The sequence below is a fragment of the Ursus maritimus genome, unplaced genomic scaffold (assembly GCF_017311325.1).
Source record: "Ursus maritimus isolate PB19 unplaced genomic scaffold, ASM1731132v1 scaffold_19, whole genome shotgun sequence".
Lineage (NCBI taxonomy): Eukaryota > Metazoa > Chordata > Mammalia > Carnivora > Ursidae > Ursus > Ursus maritimus.
The window spans coordinates 14207810-14221600 of NW_024424341.1; the positions used below are offsets into that span (position 1 = coordinate 14207810).

Below are 13791 nucleotides of genomic sequence, written 5' to 3' on the forward strand. Positions count from 1 at the left end.
CTTTGCGTCCTCGCACGCGCCTCCAAGGCCCGGAAACCCGTGTCACGGATGAGGGACCTGGAGCCCAGAGAGGGAGTGCCCTGGGGCGGTTAGGCTAGCGAGGCTCCCTCCTTTCAGAGGCTGTGTGCTGCCAGAGGGACCGGCCGGCTGGAGGGAGGAGGGCCGAAGCTCTGCGTGCAGTATACAGTCACCCTCCTGCTCCGGAGCCTCCCCGGCTCCGTACTGCCCCCTGCCCCCTGCCCATGGAGCTTTGCGTTCAAGGCTGTGACGAACCCCACCTTGCTCTCCTTATCGTACATACTTGCGTTCCCGGCAAACTGAACCCTTAGCGCACCGCACATACCCCAGATCCTCATCCACTGTTCCTGTCCCCCTGGAATGTTCCCTCCCCAGCCCACCCCCACCTCTTGGGGTTCAGAACCTCCCCATCTGTATACCTTCACTAGCCGGCTCTCTTCCACTTGGATTGCCGGGGGGGGGCAGTCCAGACCTCGGTTCCTTCCTCTGTGGGATGGGGGCAATGATAGGATCTACCTGGCAAGGTTGTTGAGCAAGTCTCTGCTGGAGGAAAGGAAGGGGAGCCCAGCATCCAGCCTGGATTCCGTATGTGGTCCTGGTGGGTCCATTAGCTTGTAGGTGAGGCTGTCCTACGGGCGTGAGGGAAGAGGAAGCCCTAGGGGAGAGAGGACCCAGCCCACCTGTGTTCCTGTTGGCCCGAGGGCTTTCCCTGCCACTGTGTGGGGAGGGAGAGAGAAAGGCCCAAAGAGGGCAAAAGTGGCCCCAAGGTCACTCAGCTGGTCCATCACCGGCTGGGTTGGAGCCAGAGGGCTATGGCTGAGGGGGAAGACCTGGAAGACAGATGACAGTCTGAGCTGACAAGACAGCAGAGGGAGCTCAGGTGACTCCTGTCTCTGCCCTGGGCCTCAGTTTCCCTAGCTGCACAGTGGGGTTCCTGGAATACCCAATGACTTGACGTTTTGAGGTGGCTATACTCCAGGGTCTGCAGTGGGGGCCCAAGGGGGCCTGTCAAGCTTCTCCCTGGCCAGAAGCTCTCCCCAGAGCTGGAGACCACCCCTCGTATCTGGTAGCTGCTTCATGGGGCCTCCCCTCTTGAGCCACGTGGGGTCACTTCTGATCCTCATATTCACACGGGTTACCCCATTTTCCAGAAGCTAGAAATGGAGGTTTCGAGAAGATGAGAGGCACGTCCAGGGTCCCCTGGTACTACCACTCCTCCTCTCCTTTCCCCTTCCCCGCCCTGAAGAGCTGATCCCCGGGCACCTGTGCTCCCCACCTGGCAGGACGCCTGGGGGAGTTAGAGGGGCAGTTCCCGACCCTCACATTCCTCTGGCCTCACAGATTGCCGCCCAGGAGCTGTCGGACAACCAGGTCATCACACTGAGTCTGGCGGGCAGGAAGCTGGACAAGAAGGTGAGGCGGGCGAGAACGGGGTTCGCCATCAGGGAGCAGTATCCCTCCCCCTGTCCAGGGATGGGGGGCCTAGTCCTGGTGCTTCTGGCCATCACCTTCATCGCCCCCCATCCAGGAACAAGTCCATAGCTCAGGCCACCCCAAATTCGGACCCCTTTATCAGTGAGGTAAAGAGTTTGCCATTATTTAGAGGTGTTCAAGACATAAGTGGAAACCCACTCCTGGGAACTCCCTACCTCAGTGTGAATGCTGGGATCATTACAGTTCCCTATAGGGCCCCACTGGGGGTGTCCATGGCACCCCCTGACCTCACCGCCTCTGCTCTTCCCACCTTCATTCTGCCTTAGCCAAATCAACCTCCTCGTTGTCCCAGGAGTGCACCAGGCACCTCCTGCCCCAGGACCTTTGCCCTTGCTATTCCCTCTGCCAGGGATGTCCTTTTCCCTGAATGTTCCCTGACACTTTTTTTTTTTTAAGATTGTATTTTAATTTAGTGGAGAGACAGCAAGAGAGAGAGCATGAGCAGGGGGAGGGGCAGAGGGAGAGGGAGAAACAGGCTCCCCACTGAACAGGGAGCCCATGCCAGGCTCGATGCCAGGACCCTGGGATGGTGACCTGAGCTGAAGGCAGACGCCCAACCGACTGAGCCACCCAGGTGCCCCTCGTGACACTTTTTTTTTAACTTAAATAAATGGATTTTTAAAGGACATCCTATCCCTTCTGTGATGTGCTGGGATAGTTTCAGTTTTTCAAATTCCTACTAAAGTAAATTAAAATCCCATCCTGCTGCGGGCATCCCCCGGCATGGGGAATGATCGCCCTTTTGAAGTCCTACCCCATCTAAGTTATGATGCCTGCAGGCTCCAGGTCTTGGGGTCTCTGAGCACAGGCTTTGGTAACCCCGGGATGGGGGGGGGGTTCTCCTGGGGAGGGGCTCTGCCCACAGCTCCCACCCGACATGGGGCTGGGGAGGCAGCTGGGCCCCCCCACCTCTCGTCTGAATCCGGTAGAGCCGTGCCTCCCTCACCCATGTCCTCCTGCTTCCTCCAGGACCTTTTCGGAAAGTCAGACCCATTTCTGGAGTTTTATAAACCAGGAGACGACGGCAAGTGGATGCTGGTTCACAGGACTGAGGTAGGTGCACGGGGCTCTGGGGCCGTGTCTCCCCAGAACCCCAGATCTCCCAGAACCAGATCTCTGGGAGCCAGGGGATCTGTGGTCCGGCCACCCCCTGTGTCTCAGGACAGGGCTCTGAGGTCACCACCATGCAGGGGAGGGGAAAAGCCGTGATGGTGTCTCAAGGCCTTCTCCCTTCCTGCCACACAGTGCTCACTGCCGTCCCCAGGAGCGTGGCTGTGGGCCTCCCTCCCTTGCCACCCCCACCATCGGACTGGCCCAAGCCCAGAGCACTGCTGCCCTGGGCATGCACTCACGCTTGGCACTCCCTGTGCTGCAGGTGATCAAGTACACGCTGGACCCCGTGTGGAAACCATTCACGGTGCCATTGGTGTCCCTGTGTGATGGGGACATGGAGAAGCCCATCCAGGTGAGGGGGCCCTGGGAGCCCTGCGCCCCACCCTGCCAGCTCCAGCCTCCTACGCTCTCCCAGGCTCTCCGAGGATGCCTTGCAAAGCTCTTTCGTACTAAGGTGGGAAAGCAAACCTAGGTAGGGGGAGAGGCAGGGGACCTGGGCTCGCGTCTCACATCTGCCTGACCGTCTGAGCCATCTGGGCAAGGCCCCCGTCTCCGTGAGCCCGTCTCTGGAACAGGAACAGAATGCCCTCCCAGAGGGCTGTGGTGCTCCCAGCTGGGACGGCAAGCGTGCAGGCACCTTGGAAGCCACCAGGTGTTGTCAGTGTGATGAGGACAGCGATTACGATTACGGGTGTCTGCGGAACCTCAGTCCCCAGGCGCCATGTCTGAGAGCAGATGGGGGGAGGGAACCAGCGAGGCTGGGGCATGGATCCCTGAACAGCGTACTAGGAAACCTGAATTCTCGTTCTGGGTCTGCTGCTGCTGCTGTGAGACTTTGGGCAAGTGCTTCCCTCTCGAGGCCTCCGTTTATCCTGCCTCCTTCCTAGCAGTGGCAGCTAGATTAGAGAGCTGGAAAGCTGGGATTTTTTTGTGTGCCTATCTCAAGGGAAGTAACAGTCTAGGGAGACGAGAGGCATGTCCAGGGTCGCCCTAGGGAATGCCCCTAGGGAGGGCCCCAGGCCAAAGCCCACCAACGCAGGTGGACCACAGCCCCAGACAGATGAGAAGCTGAGTGACAGGCATGTGGGGAGTCGAGCTTCCTGCTCCAGAGTGTACAGCCTCCATTGCTGGGGTGCTCCTTTTCCCAGCAATCCTGGAAGGCTTCCTGTAGGAGGCAGTTCAGGAGCTAATGGCATCATCCCAGGCCAGCAAGGCAGATGTTGGGGAACAGGGGGAGGCACCAGCAAAAGGAAGACGTGGGGTTTGCTCAGACAGCTGAGAGGGCTCTGTGGTGACCTCACTGGACCCACCCCAGGTCATGTGCTACGACTATGACAACGACGGGGGCCATGACTTCATCGGCGAGTTCCAGACCTCGGTGTCGCAAATGCGTGAGGCTCGTGATGGCGTCCCGGTGAGATGGGCCCGTGGGTGTGTGTGACCCTGAAACCTTAGCAGGGGACGGGTGAGGCACACAGGCTTAGAATCGGGCAGACTGGGGCTTAGATCCCAGCTCTCTGGCTGTATGACCTTAAGTAAGACATCCAGTTCCTCTGAGCCTCAGTTTCCCCATCTGTCAAATGGGGCAGAGGAGGAGAGGGGGAATTAAATGAGATGATCCTGGTAAAGTGTCTAGCGTGTGGTGAGCACTGAAGAGCTGTCCATTGAACTCATGCCAAGAAGCTGGGCCCCGGGTGATGGTTCTGGGTAGGTGAGTGGACATGATGCAGATGAGTCATCATCCGGGGTGGGAAGGAGATCCAGGTCCTCCTACCTTGGGCAAGCACAGCTTGGTGTGAGTCTGAGGTAGCCAGAACATTTCTGGGTGTGGACATCTAGGAAGGCTTCCTGGAGGAGGCATGCTGCCCCCTGGTCAGCACGGTGGAGGGGATCCTGGGGCCCAGGGGAGGGTCAGTCCCCCATGGAAGCCCCAAGCTGAGCTTCTCTTTCTTTTACGTTGTCCAGCTGGAGTTTGAGTGCATCAATCCCAAGAAGCAAAGGAAGAAGAAGAACTATAAAAACTCGGGCATCATTATCCTGCGTTCCTGCAAGGTGAGCCAGCGGGGGTGGGCCCAGGGCAGGGCCCCGTTTGGTGGGGTCATGTCGGGAGCTGTCACTGCAGAAGGGATAGGCAGAGCATTGGGTATGGAGCCAGCAAGGCCTGGATTCAAATCCTGGTTCTGCCATGTCCTGGCTCTGGGATCTTCTGAGCTTAACCTTTCTGGGCCTCAGTCTCCTCATCTGTAAAATGGGGATGTTAAGAAGGTTATAAAAACAAAGGTGAAAGGTGAGTCTCATATCATATTCCTGGGATGTAAGGAGGTTCAGGAGGGCATGAATGACCTTCCAGGGCCTCTCCTGGTTGGAAGGTAACTGCTTCCCATGCTGGCGGCTTGCCCATTGCATGTCCGGCACCCGAGGGACAGAGGGTTGTCCGGTGGGGGCCCAGCGACATCACTGAGGGCTCAGGTCGCTGTGACTCGCATGGTGCAGCTGGGGCCTCTGAGGCCCGGAAAGGGAGTGAAGTTGACAGCCGCGGTGGTCAGGGCCGCCCCTGGATGCCCAGGAGCCAGGCTCTGCCGGAATTGGGCAGGGTGTTCAGGCAGGCAGCCTGGGCCAGGGCAGCGAGCGCCCTGAACACCGGGCCTGACGTCCTGGTCTGGAAACCGCGCAGTCTGGCGGGGGCCTCCACGACTGCTCGCTCGGCGAGGTCACGACGCCAAAGTGCCCGGGGAAGGCTAAGCTGGCAGCTGCAGCCTCATGATGTGGGGTCCGTGTTCCTGAAACTTCCGTCACGCCTACTCCCCTTCGTGATTTTCGCCACCTGCCTTACTTATTAGTTTTTGTAATCAGTCCTTCTTCCCTCCCCATTCTGGGTTGTTTTTTTTTTTTTTTCTTAAATACATTTATTTTGAAAGGAAGCCCCTTACAACCACCCAAATTGGAAGGCCAGTATCCTTCGCCAAAGGGAGCAAAGACCATCATCAAAACAAACACGTGTGTTGGCAGCTTGATTACGTTACAGCCGAAGGCCTTGGGCCGGAGGCCTGGTCCTTCTCCGCTCAGGGCGGAGGTCCGTCAGGGCTAAAGAGGGCTCAAGGACTGAACAGCAACAAATTGAGACTCTCTCTGCCCTGTAATTGGTAGGTACGACTGACACTAGGCCCCGGGACCCTGCCTGGAATGAGCGTGCGTGTGCGTGTGCGTGTGCGTGTCTCACCGCCTGAACTGTTGCTCTGAGGGTTTTGTTATAGAGAGATTTGGGTTTGGTTGTAATCAGCCTGGTTCTTCCCTTGGTCTCCTTGACTCTGCTAAGGTTTTGGGGCACAGAGCAGTCAGCTCCCCAAAGGTCATTCTTGGGAACCGTGGCCAGGTGGAGGGCAGGCCCTCAGGTGCAGGCCAGGGACCCACTGACTCCCCTGATTCCTTCCAGATAAACCGGGACTACTCCTTCCTGGACTACATCCTGGGAGGCTGCCAGCTCATGTTCACCGTAAGCCCCCCACCCCAGCGAGGACCCTCCCTAAGGGCTTGGGCCACCAAGGCAGCAGGAGGGACGGGGGATAAACTGCAGGAAGGGCTTCCCCAGGGCAAGGGGAGTGTCTGGCCCAGAGGAGAGGGCCTAGGTGGCTGAGCCTGAGTCAGGGCTTAGCTGCAGGTCAGGGCATGGCTGCCGCACCGCAGAGTGTTCTTGGCTACCCCCCTGCAGAAGGAAAAAGAGCTGAATTCCTCCCTGCTCTTCAGAAGGCCTTCTGTCTCCTCTGCTATCCCTCCTGTTTGCTCACTCGGTTCCATCCACACAGGTCCTCACTGTTCCCCCAAGATGCCAAGACCCACCCCACCGTGACGCAGTTCCCAGGCGGCCATCTCTCTCCCTAGATCCCTCTCCTAACCCTCCCCCCGTCGCTACCCCTCTGGGGGCTGGGCTGGAGTTCCCTGGAGGCTGAGAGAGCAGATCCCAGCTTCAGCCCCTGTGGAGCACCTTCTCTGGTGCTCCCTGCCTCGCCCTGGACCTGGCTCTGGGGGCATGTGTCTTGCCTACAATAAGCACCCATTCTGGGCAGATGGGCACTGGCCTACCAGGCAGCCCCAGGGCCCAGGGCCCCTTGGGGGTCTGAGGGACAATGTGGAGGTGGCTTGGGGTGGGGGTAAGGTGTCTGGGAAGGCTTCAGTGGGGCAGCGACCTCTGAATTGGGTCTGAATGACAGAGGAGAATGAGAGAGGGAGAAAAGATGGCCTGGCTCTTAGGTAGAGGGAACCTCATGAATAAAGGCCTGGAAATGGAAACGGAGGAGTGTGTGGGTCGTGACAATGAGGGGGACAAAGGACTTTGGGACTGTGAGTTGACTTTGTAGCACATAATCTGGGCAATAGACTTTATGCTTGGGCAGTAGGGAGCCACAGATGGCATTAGAGCCAAAGGAATTACACAATCAGTTGGCAGGTTTCAGATCATCTTATGGAAGGGTGGGTTGGCACAGGGAGATGAGTGGCTTCCCATGTCCCCTCAACCTGTGTTCCCTGGGGATGAGATAGAGAGCCAGGGTCTGTGGCCACACTCTAGCCTTTTCTCCCCCACTCTACAGGTTGGGATAGACTTCACAGCCTCCAATGGGAATCCCCTCGACCCTTCCTCTTTGCACTATATCAACCCCATGGGCACCAACGAGTATCTGTCGGCCATCTGGGCTGTTGGGCAGATCATCCAGGACTACGACAGGTAAGCTTGACTCTGAAGGGCAGCTCCGGCTCCGTCCATCCGGGAAGCTCAGCTGGTCAGAGCTGGAAGGGACCCAAAGATCCTCAGACCTGGGAATGGCCAACACACAGTATACTGTCTTATTGTCCCTTCCTACACCTTGGCAGACATTGCTAGTCGATTGCTGACCTCTTCCCTACCGAGCCAGGTCCACACTGGAATCCTCCTCCACGTGGTACACCAGGGAGCCAGTAAGAAAATGAATCAAGATAGAAAATGAAACTTGTTTGCTCTTGTTGCAACTTTCCCTTTTATAGCTGGGGCAATGGAGGCCTGGGACGCAGGTAGAGAATTCATCCAAGTCAAGCAGATCAGGGGGACTAGTACCCGGGCATTCTGATTCCTGGGCCCGGCACCAAATGTCCTAATGTTCTCACTCCTGTTGGGAACTTAGAAGGAGCAGCCAGCAGGTGTGGGCCCTCTTCCCATGACCATGCTTCCTGGAGATTTGGGGATAAGGGGGGGCAGTGGAAAGGCAGGGAAGGAAAGCTAGTGTAGAGGGTGTGGCCTTGGAGGATCAAGTCACTTGAAGGTTATGGCATCACTGCCACGGGTGCTGATGATTGGGACCTCCAGGCCAGAGGGTGGAATGAGAGACCAGATGATAGACCAAAACGCAGGAGACCAGGGAGGAAGGTATAGGTGCACAGATTTGGCAGGAACAACAGCAGGCTCAGGAATCCTGTGTACACTCGGCCTCCTTGAGAGAGGCAGCCTGAGGACCAGGATCTGCCTCCCAGGGGCTCAGGGGTGGCTCTGATCCCCGGCCACATTAAGAGAGGGATAGCACAGAGGGCAAGGGAGGTGAAAGTCCCCATCTGCATGGCTGGGTGGAGGAGCCCGCTGTGGCCGCCCCGGAGCCCCTTGTATCCCGCTGTCCACTCGGTCCCTTCACTGCGGCTTCTCGTGGGCATTCAGGCTTAGCAAGGAGGGCCCAGTGAGTGCGCTTCGCCAGCTCAGTGAGAGGCACCACCACTCACCCAGAACCCTTCACTTCTTCCTTCCCTCATCTCCCCCATTGTTCTTTCCGCAAATCCTTTCAAAACACTCGAGTCTGACCCCTTCTTCCACCACCAGGGCTACCAGCCTGTTCAAACCACCATCTCCTCCCGTCCAGATCACTTCCTCAGCTCCTCACTGGTCTCCCTGCATCTGTCCTAGCCCCTGGCAGTTTGTCCTCCACTCAACAGCCAGGGGACTCCGTGTAGCCTTGAGTGAGTGAGCAGGTGAGACAGGACCCCCGCCCTCAGGAGTTCCCGCTCGAGAAGGACACGGGAAAGCCACTGGAGTTCTGAGAGACCAGTTTACGTGTAAGGCAGGCGCTCCAGGAGCACCAGAGAGAGAGGGATTCTCAGGTCTCGGGGAAACCCACAGAGAGAAGGGGCCGTTGGAATCGGGCCGTAGAGGATGAGTAGGAGTTTGCCACAGGGAACAGACTGGGGACAGGTAGTTCAGGAGGGGGCACAACGTGATCAGAATTGGAGCATGCGGGTGCCCTGTGTGGGGGGCATAGCTAGCGGTCCGCGGCCAGGGCTGGGGCAGTGGGGTGAGGGAGGGCAGGTGGGGATGAGAGTAGGCTCTAGGGCTGGATGATGAAGGGTCTTGAAGCTAAGCCAAGGTTCTAAGGAGAATTTTTCCCAGCCACAGAAAGGAGGCTGAGAGACAGGCAGAACATTTCCATAACGACGGTGTTCTGCCGGATGCCCGATGTCCCAGTTCGAGAAGGATCTAGAAGCTGCACCCAGGCCCACTGGTTAGAAGTGCTGTGATGGATTAGCCATGTCTGCCACAGGTGTAGATGGGGTCAAGCCTCGTATTCACCAGGTACTCAGAGGCGGTGTGAGCTCAGTAATCATTCGAACAGAGCTCTTTCTAGAGGTGGTGAGCTTTTTCCTTCTGTCCTTGGAGGTATGCGAGGCCGGTGGGCCCAGCCCTGAGTGGGGCTGGGGGGGGGGTGAGTGTGGGCGGCTGAGGCCTCTGTCCTGCTGTCTCATAGTGGTTTTCTTTTCCTCTCTCTGATTAGTGATAAGATGTTTCCGGCTCTGGGCTTTGGGGCCCAGTTACCCCCAGACTGGAAGGTGAGTGGAGCTGAACTGTTTCCTTCTGGTTGAGATGGGCTTTGTGTGTATTGCCTCTCTCAGATCCACTCTGGAAGGGGCTGGGGGCCCAGCCTCCCTGCCTTCTCTGCATTTACCCCAAGCCCACACTCACGGCCCAGCCTGAACCTCACGCGGGCCTAGGGGCTGTAAGAATGAGCAGGCAGATTATGGCCTCTGTCCCCTGGTATCAAGTCAGGTGGGGAAGACACATAGGAGGCCAGATTTGGCAAACAAAAATCCGGGACATCCAGTGAGGTTTGAGCTTCAGATAAATAAATTTCTTAACTATATCCTAAATATTGCCTGGGATATATTTATATTAAATATATATATCCACTGTTTATCTGGAATTCACATTTTACAGGGCATCCTGTACTCTGTCCGGCAGCCCCAAAGACAGGCAGGGTCATCAGTCTTGAGATGGGGCAGCATGAGCCTGGGGGGAGCCCAGAGGAGGGCCCCAACCTGGCCCTGGGGGTAGCAGGTAAGGCTTCCTGGAGGAGGCAAGGTCTAAGTCAAGAAGGAAAGGGAAAGGAGGAGTTTGCAGAGTGACTAGAAGTGACGATGGGGCAGGGAGGGTGTTCAGAGCAGACAGACCCCATGCAGAGCCTGGGAGGAAGGGGGACGGAAGAGGTGGAGGAACTGAGAGGTGGGCGTGACAGCCTCTCTATGGAAGATGGAGAGAGCCCCAACTAGCGGGGTGGGAGGCCAGCCATGCAGGGCCTCAAATGCATGTTAAACAGCAATGGACGGTCACTGCGGGGTCCATGTGGGGTGTTCTCAGCCAGCTGGCATTTTGAAGGCCCGCTCTGGCTGCTGAGTGGGGACTGGCTGGGGTGAGGATGGGCAGGATGGAGAGATGAAGAGAAGGAGTGATGTCCATTCTACAGGTGGAAAAACAGGCTCAGGGGACTTGCCCAAGGCCGTGTTTAATTCCAGCTGGGCAAATGGACCCTTCAGTTTCTTCTCAGAATCTGCTGCCTCTCCAGTGAGAAGCCTGGGGACGGGCACACAGGGCTCGTAAACCTGCCTATGTGTCTCAGCTAGTGCCCCCTCTTGTCTGCCCTGCTGTGCCCCATGCTGTTTTCAAGTGAGCATTTCCCTCCCATCCTCTCTGGGGAGGGACGATCTTCACCTCGAATTTCAGGGAGTGGCTCTGTGGCCTGTTGGCCACCGTGGGGCGGGGGGAGGCAGGATCCTGCAGGACCAAAGCTGGGCCTCTGGGCAGACAGCGACGCCACTGGGGGTGGGGCAGGCTGCTGCGGCCAGGCCCGGCAGGAGCCCGTTGCTAGGACACCGGCCAGCTTTGAAAGAACTCTGGCTGAATGAGATGTTTTCTTGCTCAAAAACCTCCTTGGAAATGTCACAGGGCAACTCTTTGGAGGCTCAGGGCTTGGCCAGGTTGGAGTGCCCAGTGGTGTCAGGAGGGCTGCCAGAGCCAGGCTGGGCGAGGGCAGATGCTACATCCCACCTCCCCTGCCAGGCCCAGCCCCTCCCGGGCCCTTACTTCCCTCCCGTTCTAACTGGCCTGGCTCCTGCCACGTGAATCTTCTTTCATTCATTCCTGCCTCAGGGCCTTTGCACGTGGCCTTCCCCTGGCCTGTTGCTCCTTTTCACTATTTTCCCCACTGTAGAGGCCAACAGGGCATTCCCTCTGGGAGGCCTTCCCTGAGGGAGTCATGGGGGGCCCCTCCTCCTGTCCCGGGCTGTCTTCACAAAACTTCCTGGTCACCTCTGTACGTGTGGGTTTGCTTGTTTGTCGCCTCTGTCCAGAGCTCAACAGTCCGGGAGGGCCCTTGGTTTCCTCCTGTGTCCCAGCTCCCGGTACACACTGGGTGTGTACCGGTTTGTTGACAGAGTGAATTTGGGGCCTGGCAGCCTGAGGAGACCAAGGTGTTGGCTCTCTGAGTGTGGGAAGCTGGAAGGAACATGCGACTCAGCTGCTTGCCCTTGGAACCTTCCTTCCTTCCTGGGGCTGAGCCAGGTGCACCCAAAAAGGACCCCTGCCCTGGCCAGTGGCTGAGGGACTCAGAAAGCATTTCCCTGAGGAGATGGACATTCAAAACGAGCCAGAGTTGGTCAGATGGAGAGAGGGATCAGGCGGGAGGAAAGGTCTGGGGTGGGGAAGAGCACAGTCTGTGACTCTCCCCACTGTAAGGCTGGGGTGACTAAGACTCGGAGAGGACAGGCCCTCGGGGATCCCTTCAGCTCCTTCTCCCGTGCCTGCCCCCACCAGGGCCACAGGGAGCAGCGTCTTAAGTCACCCACTGACCAGGGGCCAGGGGCCAGGCTAGGTGAACAGAAGCACTGATTGTCAGAAGGCAGCAGGGAGTCCCAGGACAAAGACCTGTGGCCAGCAGCTCCCCAGGGACCCCTAATCTGGCTATGGTCTCCAGAAAACGTGTCCTGTTTACTGGCATTTCTTAGGCAAACCAGGGCAGCACGCGTGGGAGGGGGCTGGGCTGCTGTAAGCGGCTGCACGTGTCTCCCAAATCTGGGCCTGGCTCTGCTGTGGCTCACGGCTGTCACCTGGGCATTCCCTGACCCCTTCTGAGCCTCGGTCTTTCCGCCTGTCAAGTGGAGCTGCTGGAGTAGGTGACCTGAGGGGCCTCTGGGCTGGACACGTGACCTTCACAGCCCCATCCACTTGGACCACCAGGCCTCCCCACAAAGAAAGGAGGAAAAGGGGTGAGGAATGAAGAGGTTGAGTGGCCCAGAAAGCAGAATATTACTGCAACCTTATCAGGAGGGGACTTTCCCCCTTGGTCTCTAAAATCTCCGAAAATCTGATTTTGCACAAAGTCATTGGCCCAGGGAGGCCTGTTTCCTTGGCAACCATTTTCCTCTCTCAACCCCTCGGTACAAGCCCCCCTCTCAGTCTCTATAGAGAGAGGCTCATCGAGTTGCCATGGCAATGAGGACCTCCAGCCCCCACAGCTGGAGCCCAGACTGGGGACAGGGTGAAGAGGGCCCCAGGGCAGGGAGAGGACCCAAGAGGGACATCAGGGGACTGGCTCCATGCCAGCCCTTAGGGCCGAGGGAGCAAAGAACAGAAAAGCTGTTCCCCCCGAACAGGGAAGGGTCTTCTCCTCAGGCCACCCACCCACCCCTAGGGCCCTGCTGGGGTAAACTCCCTATGCTGAGTCCCACCCCTCTTGGCCCAGGAGGACTCAGCAAGGCCAGGACTCCAATTCCCTCTCCAGGCATGGGGGGCTCAGGTCTCAGGCTTGTTCTGCTGTGTGGCCTTGGCACCTGGCTTTCCCTCTCTGGGCCTGTTTACTTGTGAAATGGGCACACTGGACTCGGTGGGGCCTTCCAGCACGCACGTCATAATGTTTGGGAGCTAAAAAGCCTGTCTGGGAGTGTTTGCGCCCAGACTGAAGGTCTCACCTGGCAGGTACTCCCCCAGACCTCTTCATCTTGCTAATTTAAAAGCCATGGGCAAGTGTGAGGACAGAGGAGGGTCAGTGACTATCCTCCAGACTGAGAGGGCGCTTTCAGACCAAAACACAAGGCCAGCCGCTCCACGCCGTTGACACAGTTTAATTCAGGGTGACGTCCTGGGGGCCGGCTCTCCAGCCACAACTTTTACAGAGCAGAGGCATGGCGGGGAGGCCCCAGGGTGGTGCTGTAAAGTAGCGCCCGCCGTGTGCCCGCCGCGTCTGCTGGTTAGCTCAAGGAGGGCCACCTGTGCACCACTCGAGAGGCGATCAGAACGAGCCCTCCCGCATCCCACGTGGGCACACGTTAGCCTCCCCGGGGCCTAGAACACGCGGCGCCTGAGGGCGGGCGTTGCGCAGACACAAGATGGAGTCGCGGTCAGCCTCCTGAGGAGAGGAACGCCTTCTGAGGTTAGTGGGCTCGGGAGGCAGCCTGACCTCGGTTCTGGTCCCAACGTTGTCCTTCAGTAAGTGTGAGACCCTGGGAACATTCTAGACCATTCTGTGTCCCAGTTTCATCATCTGGAAATGGGGTAGTAAGAGGCCTTTCCCCACTGAGTCATGGCCAGGAGCGAGGGGATGCCTGCAAAGCTCTGAACTGGGGTGTGCGTGCAGCAGGGAGGGGGGCTGTGAGACTGCGGCGGGAGGGAGAGCGGGGAGGCCCCATCTGAGCTCTGGCCCCCCGAGGCCCCGGGTTCTGCAGCCACCGCAGTCCTACCGCAGCCCCGAACGGTGTCTGTGGTTAGTGTTCCTCTGTGGTCCCGGATCAGGGAGCGTGCAGGATGATCCACGGGGCTGGGGCTGGAGGCAGAGACACAGGCTGGGCCCCAGGGGAACTGTGCTAGCCCTCTATCTGCCCCCTCGCCCT

At 58.2% G+C, this 13791-nt stretch overlaps 1 protein-coding gene across 1 annotated transcript in view; it reads left to right on the forward strand.

Annotated features, from left to right (window-relative positions):
• CPNE2 (copine 2) overlaps positions 1–13791 on the forward strand; it is a 29973-nt gene that overhangs the window by 4914 nt on the left and 11268 nt on the right. Inside the window, exons 4-11 of the mRNA XM_008702611.2 lie at positions 1360–1431; positions 2482–2565; positions 2888–2977; positions 3941–4039; positions 4591–4677; positions 6059–6118; positions 7212–7345; positions 9408–9462. Coding sequence (XP_008700833.2) covers positions 1360–1431; positions 2482–2565; positions 2888–2977; positions 3941–4039; positions 4591–4677; positions 6059–6118; positions 7212–7345; positions 9408–9462 — 681 coding nt within the window. The remainder of the gene's footprint in view (positions 1–1359; positions 1432–2481; positions 2566–2887; positions 2978–3940; positions 4040–4590; positions 4678–6058; positions 6119–7211; positions 7346–9407; positions 9463–13791) is intronic.